The sequence below is a fragment of the Ceratina calcarata genome, unplaced genomic scaffold (assembly GCF_001652005.2).
Source record: "Ceratina calcarata isolate Rehan_Ccalc_2016 unplaced genomic scaffold, ASM165200v1 scaffold350.2, whole genome shotgun sequence".
NCBI lineage: Eukaryota > Metazoa > Arthropoda > Insecta > Hymenoptera > Apidae > Ceratina > Ceratina calcarata.
Window position 1 is genome coordinate 67,433 of NW_017157935.1, and position 9,296 is coordinate 76,728.

Below are 9,296 nucleotides of genomic sequence, written 5' to 3' on the forward strand. Positions count from 1 at the left end.
GCTAACAAGCGCGAGCGAAGTACTTCCAAGGGAACTCGTCGAACGTCTATACCATCGATCAGAATGCGACCCCGACTGATGTTCAGTAACCGGAACAGTGCCATCACAGTAGACGATTTGCCACTTCCGGTTCTTCCACAAATTCCAATCTGCGCATAAGTCAACAATTAAACAAAGTTAAACTCTCTTCGTCTACTTTCCTTACTTTTTGACCCGCTGGAATTTTCAGGGATAAATCTGTGATCACTGGTTCCCCTTCTATGTTATACTTAAGTGAAACGTTGTCGAAAATAATTTCGCCTTTGTTGGGCCAATCGTCCGGCAATTTGGAAGCTAGAAGGTGTTGAGTAATCGAAATATTAATGCCATTATCAAAATTATTTTATTAATATATTATATTATATTATTTTGTGTGTTTGATAATATTATTTGTTAATTTGTTGGTTTTATTACTCATTAATTATAATATGTATATGCATTGAGAATGGACGATTTAAAAAGTTACAAACCATTTTGTTCGTAATTCTCAATAGGCGCATGCCTGTAGTCTGAGATTCTGGCCACGCTGCCCAAATACATTTCAGTTTCTGCGGTGAATTTAACCACCCAGTTTAAGTAGATTGGCACGAGAAGAGTGTAACTGATCGCCAAGCCAACCAAAGCTGGCGTCACGCGATTTGGATAAAGTTCTGCAGAAATCAATGCGGTGAATGTCGCAGAACCAACTATCATAGCACCTAAGTAGTCCTACAGAATATTTTACAGTTAATAATATAGTAACAAGGTGGAAAAATCAATTCCAATTAAAAATTTTGGGAACAACCAGAGCGATTCCTAGCCATCGACTGCTGGAATTTAGGAGGAGAAACGCGTTTGTATTAGAGTCTAGATATTTCATAGCTTGGTCCATGAAGCGGTTCTCTTGTTTAGATGCTCTTAGCGTCGCCAATCCAGAGAATGTTTCAGAAAAATGTGTAATAATCGGCCACCTGGTACTAAAAAAAAGCAGAGAGGTCAAGAACAAAGAAACATTATTAAAAATGAATAAAATAAGAATTAATTAATGTAACATACCTGCCGTCTAATTTCTGCAAATGGTTGGCACCCCGCCTGTAGAATCTTTGAACGAAGAAATAAGCTACGCACATGGGCACAACGGCGATCAAAAACCACGGCGATATGATTGCGTTCACGATTATCGCAGAGCCGCAAAGCAGGACGAAGAACGTTAGTCTTTGAATCGACAGAGATATTTTCTTTAAAGGAAATTAATAGATAATCGCGTGAAATTCTTCCAATTGCTATCAAATATATTAAGAACATATCAAACCTTGTCGATGACACCGATATCAGCGCTGAATCTGTTTAAAATTTTCCCAACTGGATTCTGGTCAAAAAAGGACATGGGCACCCTGAGGAGTCTAGATACAACTTCCTCGTGTAATTTTCTTCTTGCTTTGGCGCCTGTCCATTGCCCGGTTACGTTGCACACCAGGGATGATAGTATAAAGGCAAGGGAAAGAGAAACGTAAACTTTGAAGTAGAACACCATCTAAAATATTTCCAAGAAAAATACAAATCTGAAATCGGGTTTAATTAAAGTGTTTGAATACTCGAAATTTACATTTTCTGAATCTTCATTGCTGTTGTCAGTCCATCGACTTAACCAGAGATCGATGTACACTCGAAGAATCTGACAAAAGTTAGCTACTCCTATATAAATTATACTTGGGATCCAGCCTCCGGCTTTCACGTAGTCCCAAAGGATCATTTTAGTGACTAATCCACTATCATCTTCGTCTTGAGATTCTCGTCCTTTTTCAACATAGTTTCCTAAAATATTTGATAATTTAATTGCTTGCTTTTCTTTTATTTATTTAGTACATTTTTGAAATTTATACTAACTCCCATTGATTTCAGTTGATCGATTTATTTCTGTAGATTCTGTCGATAGTAATCGTCTATCGGGTAAATGATCATCGTCCTGATCTTGATTGTTTCTGATGAACATAAGTTCATGAACAAAATGTTATGATTTATTTTTATATATTTTATTAGTGAAAAATGATAATTTATTTTACTTTATAAAGCTGTAGTGCATCTGCCTGTTAGAGCTGGCCGGTATCAGACTCCGCAGAACATTTTTATCTCTATTTGGCGACACCTCATTAGGATGCGTGCTAATTATTCTGTAACAAATCAAAATTTGTTCAAAATACCATAATCTGTTTCATATTTCATATATTTTACCAACCCTCCAGAAAATATTTGTCTAAAAACGTTTCTCTGCCCGTTGTCAAAAGTATTATTCCTTTTCCTATAAAAAAATTGAATTTTAAGTTCGCTTAAAAGATCCACATAGTTTTGTTCCCTATACCTGGGAACGTCGTATCCACTCTCAATAATAGTTGGCGTGCTGTTCTGACGCAGAACAGGCGGTGGCTGCCTCTGAGGTTGAAGACTCGACGATCTGACAGCGTTTCGGTGGAACTTCATTTTCTTGTTAGCGACGTTCCATTCTTCCGTGAGTACTGGCAGGTCTGTTAAATCGTGCGCCAAGTATCTCGATCCGTGAAGAGTGGCTCTTCGCATTCTTAATGGCACGAAACCTGGAGGATTCTATTACAAATTCCTTCAGATAAATTGTTTGTTAAAAGATTATATATAAAAAATATTTTAATTCATATATCTGTTCATTAGGCGTACGCTACAATATTTAAAAATATTGTTTGGATATCTAATGCCTGATAAAAAATGAATGAATCAAAATTATATGAAATTCAATAATAATTCACCACGTGAGCGTCTTGATCTGTGATCCACGACCCATCGTCAGGCTGTTTGTTCTTCGCATTAATACCAATCCTAGATACAAGCCTGATCAGCGACCATCTGTCTTTCGCAGTCCTGTGATCATAATTCTGTTCATCTTGCCTCGTCATTGCTTTCTTCCATTCGTTCGCTAATTCAGGATCGGAATCCTCGATCGCGGACTTAGTCCCCACTGCTCGAACTTGGCATCCATCCATAACTACAATCTTCAAACGATCACTAATTATTAGACTTCAGATTTGATGCATTTATAAGATATGTATAAAATAATTTTATACAAGAAATAATTTCAATTAGCTGGGTCATACTTGATGAGCAGTGGATAGCAGTTCCAATCGATGAGTGACCATGATCACGGTGCGACCACTTCTGAGTAACAATTTTCTGATTGCTTGATCGAAAATTTGGTGCCCGACCTGGTGATCCAAAGCAGACAATGGATCATCCTGGAAATTTTAATATTTCATTGATTCATTCTAATTTTTTATCGTCCATTACTTAGTTTTCTTGTTAACAACGAAGAGCAATTGGCTAACCATTATCACTACATCTGCGTTGCTATAAACCGCTCTAGCGATAGTCACTCTCTGTTTCTGTCCACCACTTAAATTGATCCCCTTTTCACCGATCCTAGTGAAATCGTGACCTGGAAGGATATCCACGTCTGGCTGCAAAGCACAGGCTTTCAACACATTCCTGTATCGCTTCAATTTGAACGGCGATCCGAACAGAATATTCTCGCGCAAAGTTGTATTTTGCAGCCACGGTTTCTGAGCTACGTACGCGACTTTCGTACCTCTGCATAGAATTTGTATATTAAACACTATGAAAAGAATATTTTGTATATAGAGAGAATTTACGACTAACTTAGCCCATTTGATGCACCCAGTTGTTCTCTGAATTTCGCCTAACATTCCTAATAATAACGAAGTCTTGCCGCTTCCTGTTTTTCCAACAATTAAAGTCAGCTGACCTTCAAATAAAAAAATATTGTGCAAAAGGTATAATATAAAAATATAATAATATATCGATAAAGTAAATTTCATAAAATAGAATAATTATGAAATTGTTTTTTGTACATGTGTGAATTACCACGTGGGACGGTAAGATTAGCGATAGATAATAGACTCTCATGTGTGCCCCAAGAAAATCCGCAGGATTTCAGTTTTAGCACAGGCACCTCCGAGTCCTTTTCAAAAACCGTGTCCATAGAAGAATCTATATCTGATTTGTAATCTGTCAGAGAACAATATTGCCTATCTTCTTCGTCCTCTTTGATATTATCCAACGATCCAAAAGTGGGAGTATTGTGTGTTTTCGTCGTTTCCATCTTGAATTAAATCCATTGTCATAATCCATAATTCAACGATTCGAGGTAAATTATTAATTATCGATACCTACAGTAGTTTCATTGATGGAATCGATTTCCGATTGTGTGCTCCCAGTGATACTTAAGTTCCTATCTAAATTTGGCAAGACATTATCTGTTTCGGGGAGCATAAGGAATTTCTCCAGTCTGCTTGTAGATATCTACGCGAAGCGATAGTTCAGAATATTTATTAAAGGAACGAGGATGGAAATTTGATAGTGTTTACCATGGCGTTTATGATGATTGGTACCATTACTGGGAAAATGAGGAGAGGCACTGTAAGCTGTGAAAACAAGGCCAAGCTAGCGAAAACGCTTCCTGCCTCGAGATTTCGATCTTCCAACCAAAAGTAAGCGCCGAAGGTAAAAAGCGTCATCAGTACCGAAGAGGCGTGAACCAAGAAGTCTAATTACGAAGAATTAGAATTTTGATAAACGATCTTCTAATAAATGAAATTAGTAACTGTAACTCACTGATAAGGGTCCAATAAAAAGAATCTTTGTTTAGTGTCTTTAACTCATTCTCCCTTGTTCTCTTTATTTTCCTTTCGAAAATATCTTCCCAAGCTCTGAGTTTCACTAGCCTCATCCCTTGAAAAATCTCGTTGACCAAACGTAGTCTGGCATCGCTGTTTTTCTAAGAACAACGTTACTTTTAATAAATAATTATGATCATAGAGTAAAAGCGAAATTATTGTACATACAGTGATTAATTTCGAATTCTCTGACATTTTTTTCCCAAGTACCAATTGAAGTGGTGTCACTATAAATACGCAACAAAGTGCGCCGATAATTGCACTGATCCCAAGTTTCGTATACAGAAGGAAAACGATTGCAGTAATCTATCAACAATTAACAATTGAGAAATGAAACAATTTTTTATTTGCAAATTTGTGGGAAACTGAAGAATCTGTGAGCCTACTTTTAATGGTATTGCCCAAATGTAGTGGCCGATCCAGAAAAAACTCATCACGTTGTAAACGTCTTCTGATATCAAATTAGTCAAGGTCCCGATGTCTGCAGACTCCTGACATTTACTTCTCTCCTTGTACGATGGATTCTCCTCCTCTACGATGCTCCACGAGCATAGATGTAGAGCTTTATCATACAGGAGCGCCTGGAATTTTTAAATCACGCTGGTACTCGATGGGCTACGCATTTCGGGGTTTCAAGTGTGCGCTGGTACCTGAAGCGCGGTCTTCAAGCGAATTCCCTCGACACAGAGGACGTGAGTGGAAGCCTGACTCAACGTGCTTTGCAACAACGCGAACAAGAACATCAACAAGCCCAGGAAGTAGCCGTTTTGCAGTATTTCAGAAAATGTCATAGCATTCTGAAGCAATTATTATTTTATTTTCTTTCTCATTGCTTTGAAATTAAATCTTGAAAGACTTAAATTTATTATTCAAGTAAACTAAAAATGATACCATAGAAGTTCGATGATTGATCGTCGCATTCTGCGAGGCTGAGACGTAATTCAGAATTTGTGAAATGCACATCGGACCCACGAGGGTTGTAGCATCCCCTAGTAGCTTCATGAAACCCCCGACGGCAAAGGGATACCAAATTCTCTTCCAAAAGCATTGCCAAAGCGACAGTTTATTGGTTCTCTCCTGCAAGGATCAGCTATAAAAATTCTCCGAATTCGTTTTATTTTCAAAATTCTTCGAATACCTTATAATAGTCGTAAATTTTTCGGAATTTCTCAAACTGTCTCCTGGCAGTCTCTTTTTCCGGAAGCTGGCCAAGGTCTTGATTATCTAGAAGACTGTTGTATCCTTTGGAGAGCAAGCCAATCATCCAGTGGAAAGTGATCCTTTCTAAAAACGAGGCCTCATCGTGTTTGTACGCTCTTCTCTTTTGTTCTCTTTTCACCAAACATTTCCGCCTCTTCTTCGCCTGTATATGATAAAAATCCACAGTTCTGTTGATAATTAGTTTATTTGTATGCTCACTTAATTTCACTGGGTCAAGGAGGCTTGAAATACATTTAGAACTGTCTGGGGATTCCTCCTTATCTATGTATAACGGTACTCCACTTACGACTTAAACGAGCTACTCGTAACTAGAATTAGAATCGGATATGATGTATACCTTTCTTATTAGGTACCACTTGGATTTGAAGTAATCGAATATATTTTTTATCCATTTGATTCGATTGTGCACAAAAATAGTACATGTAGATATTGAAAACCTCTGCACGGTTAAATATAATTGTTTGAATTTTAAAACGCAGTATTGTGAAATATTCTGAGATCTTCTTTACAACTTATGTATTGGTTTCTAGGTATACTAAATAGGAAAGTAGACATGAAGTAGTTACGATAGCTGCCTGCTATTTTTGTGAACTAGTTTACATCGGGGGGAGAAAAATTCGACGAGCCTAGAGTCTTGCGCCAGGTTGAGATAATAAACATTATTATTCAAACAAGCTGAGTAAATGTAAAACAAATGTTTGCGCGCCGCTTGCTGGCTCTTCTCGATAAGGTTGTAACGCCTGTGTCCTTAATGCGGCGTTTGCTAAGTAAGAAGCAAGCGTACGTGATAGATTAATTAAATGAGATTCAGCTACAAAAATTCTATTCTAAATTTATTTGATATTATAATAACAAAATTCCAATTAGCTTTATTATTATCAATTGATTCAATTAAAAGTTCAATGTCAAAAGAAATATTAAGGATATAGTAGAGATAAATGATTTATCTTTTCTTGAGAGTTAAGGTCATTTCACTAATTGACTTACCATAAGATAAAATGTGTACAAGTCCAAAATTGTGAGGAGGCTGCAAATTACGGCGGAGATCCCTGCAGTTGTGTACCGAACGTGTTTCACGGTCAGACCATGTCTAAATACGCATTCAAGATCAACAAGAGGAAAAATAAAGAAACTGTATCTTTAGCGGTAGAACTTTGCTGTAAATTTAAGCAAAACTGACCTAGAAAGGAAGATGAATTTCCACGCCCGCGATAAGCCAAGGGCAGCGAAAATTCCAATAGAGAGTGTAGTCTCTAAACCATTCCGAGTTTCTTTTCCTCGATGAAGGACACAAGACGACAAGACAGCCACGATTGCGAAGATAGTAGAATAAGAAATAGAGGTAAGACAGGACTCGCACATCTCCAGGACAAGTATCACTAATATGCACAATATCATCGTACTCAGCAATGATGAAATTTTGCAAAACGGGGTAAGTTTTCTACAATCTCTAAATAAAAATTTAAAAAAATTTTATATCACATTTTTATCCTTGTTTAGTAAATTGAGATTTCATTTTCACATTTTCTATTTATTAATTTCATATGAAGTCATTACTTGTTTCTAATATATGTATGTATTAAAGAAAATTGGTACATAAATTTCTGACACACCTTCGATTACGAGAAAATGAATCCTGTTTATGGCAAAGAGAAGCTTAAATCACTTTTATATCGATCCAATTTCCGTACGAGATCGATCTTACAAACAGCAATAAAATTATCTATGCGACTAATTATGTAGTTAACTGCTTCGCCCAATCATAGTTCAATTTTTCCCGCATCAACTTCGGGAAATTGAACAACTTTCCTCTATAATAATATCTACTCTCTCGAGGTTGTTCTTTAGCTTCCGCCTACTCAATCTTCCTACTTCACGATTCCCTGGAATCTCGATCGATAGGATCATCCCGGGATTAAACGTGTTCCACGGAAAAATGAAACCAAGCTTAGGGAATTGCTATTGATTTTCCAGCGAAATCGTGGGGCTGATTTTACTTAGCTTCGTTAAGATTCCTTGAACGGGGAGTGACGCAGACCAGAAAACGATGTGTGCACGCACTTTAAGTGTACTTACGAGCACCCCGACCACGTGCCGTAAATTATTCCGGTAATTAATTCTGATCTTCTGGCGATCCGTTTAGTCCGTGTTTCTTGTTACTCCGGTAGCCGGGTAACGGGAACTTTGATGTTTTCACTTGAAAATCTTACATTTTCGCCTTAACTCTCCGTTCTTTTACTATATTATTTTTTTCTCATTGAAGATATGTAATAAAATCTGTGACTTTGAATTGTGGTATAAATTAAACAAATGATGAGGTTTTTATAATCTTCGAAGATGTTATTAGTTCAATATTCTTAAAACAGAATTCTTAGTAATCCGATAATAAATCTTACTAAGAATCATTTTTCAGATTGTGTATTTTCGATTTGAGATACAGGAAAAATGGGAGTGACGAGCGTCTATTCCCTAGATTTTACGTTTCTCGGAACGGGATCACGAAAACTTGTTTGGCGTTGGTAAATAATTGGTAGAGTTCTCAAGAAACCGATTGTTCTTTCCTCGTTCAACAAAGAATATCCGATTCGTACGTAATAGTGAACTACGTTATTTAAAAAGTAATAAATAGCTCCTCTTAAGGCGGATGAAACAGAGCCGAAGAAATTAGCTTTACAAACCTTTGCCGCGTTAATTGAGACAATTTGTTTAAATAGAACGTGGTCCCTCCTGAATCATGGGGCTTTCCAAACGTGGAACTGTTCGTTTAATGAATTGGAAGTTGCCTCAATTGGAGCTACCCAGGCCTAAATGCCTACTAAACATTCGGCGCACGTTTTCCTCAAACAATGACACCGTTGTGGACTTTTTTGAACAGCGCAATTTTATGTGTACCAATTTCCGTTTTAAGAAAATAGAAAAATCAAAATAGCAATTACATTGGAAAGTTGCTTTCAACTTTTCCTTCACATAATTACCACTATCGATCAACGTTCATTTTGTTATCTTAATCTCATGAATTACCACCTCTTGAACGTGAAATTGAAATCTCAGTTTCGTTTTTTCCTCGAACCTACGTTTGTTTGCTGAATCTGTACTTGAGCACGGCGATTAAAGAAACGAGGATGGCGGTTATGGAGACGCAAATGTTGACGAGCTCCACGAGGCACTCCTCGGTGGGATCGCTCTCTCGGAACCGAACGTGCGTGCCGTTTTCCGCTTTCCAGGACCATATCACTCGTCGCGTGGACGCTGGCAGAACCCGAAGAAATTTATAATTTTTGCAGAATTCCATTTTAATTCTGCTTAGGAAAATATATTCCATTCTCAAGCATCATTGTT

General features: G+C 37.3%; 1 protein-coding gene across 1 annotated transcript in view; it reads right to left on the reverse strand.

Annotated features, from left to right (window-relative positions):
* The window catches only part of Sur (Sulfonylurea receptor), a 20,877-nt gene extending 11,581 nt beyond the window's left edge, over positions 1 to 9,296 (reverse strand). The window contains exons 1-27 of the mRNA XM_026813801.1: positions 9,032 to 9,296; positions 7,138 to 7,407; positions 6,945 to 7,047; positions 5,875 to 6,099; positions 5,628 to 5,813; positions 5,387 to 5,533; positions 5,123 to 5,317; positions 4,905 to 5,042; positions 4,675 to 4,837; positions 4,428 to 4,606; positions 4,234 to 4,362; positions 3,925 to 4,162; positions 3,700 to 3,805; positions 3,369 to 3,630; positions 3,141 to 3,278; positions 2,796 to 3,038; positions 2,378 to 2,619; positions 2,255 to 2,317; positions 2,082 to 2,189; positions 1,906 to 2,000; positions 1,625 to 1,833; positions 1,331 to 1,552; positions 1,075 to 1,256; positions 824 to 995; positions 510 to 747; positions 206 to 333; positions 3 to 149 (exon numbers count right to left, since the gene is read on the reverse strand). Of these exons, the coding sequence (XP_026669602.1) occupies positions 3 to 149; positions 206 to 333; positions 510 to 747; positions 824 to 995; positions 1,075 to 1,256; positions 1,331 to 1,552; positions 1,625 to 1,833; positions 1,906 to 2,000; positions 2,082 to 2,189; positions 2,255 to 2,317; positions 2,378 to 2,619; positions 2,796 to 3,038; positions 3,141 to 3,278; positions 3,369 to 3,630; positions 3,700 to 3,805; positions 3,925 to 4,162; positions 4,234 to 4,362; positions 4,428 to 4,606; positions 4,675 to 4,837; positions 4,905 to 5,042; positions 5,123 to 5,317; positions 5,387 to 5,533; positions 5,628 to 5,813; positions 5,875 to 6,099; positions 6,945 to 7,047; positions 7,138 to 7,407; positions 9,032 to 9,279 (4,776 nt within the window). The 5' untranslated portion in view covers positions 9,280 to 9,296. The remainder of the gene's footprint in view (positions 1 to 2; positions 150 to 205; positions 334 to 509; positions 748 to 823; positions 996 to 1,074; positions 1,257 to 1,330; positions 1,553 to 1,624; positions 1,834 to 1,905; positions 2,001 to 2,081; positions 2,190 to 2,254; positions 2,318 to 2,377; positions 2,620 to 2,795; positions 3,039 to 3,140; positions 3,279 to 3,368; positions 3,631 to 3,699; positions 3,806 to 3,924; positions 4,163 to 4,233; positions 4,363 to 4,427; positions 4,607 to 4,674; positions 4,838 to 4,904; positions 5,043 to 5,122; positions 5,318 to 5,386; positions 5,534 to 5,627; positions 5,814 to 5,874; positions 6,100 to 6,944; positions 7,048 to 7,137; positions 7,408 to 9,031) is intronic.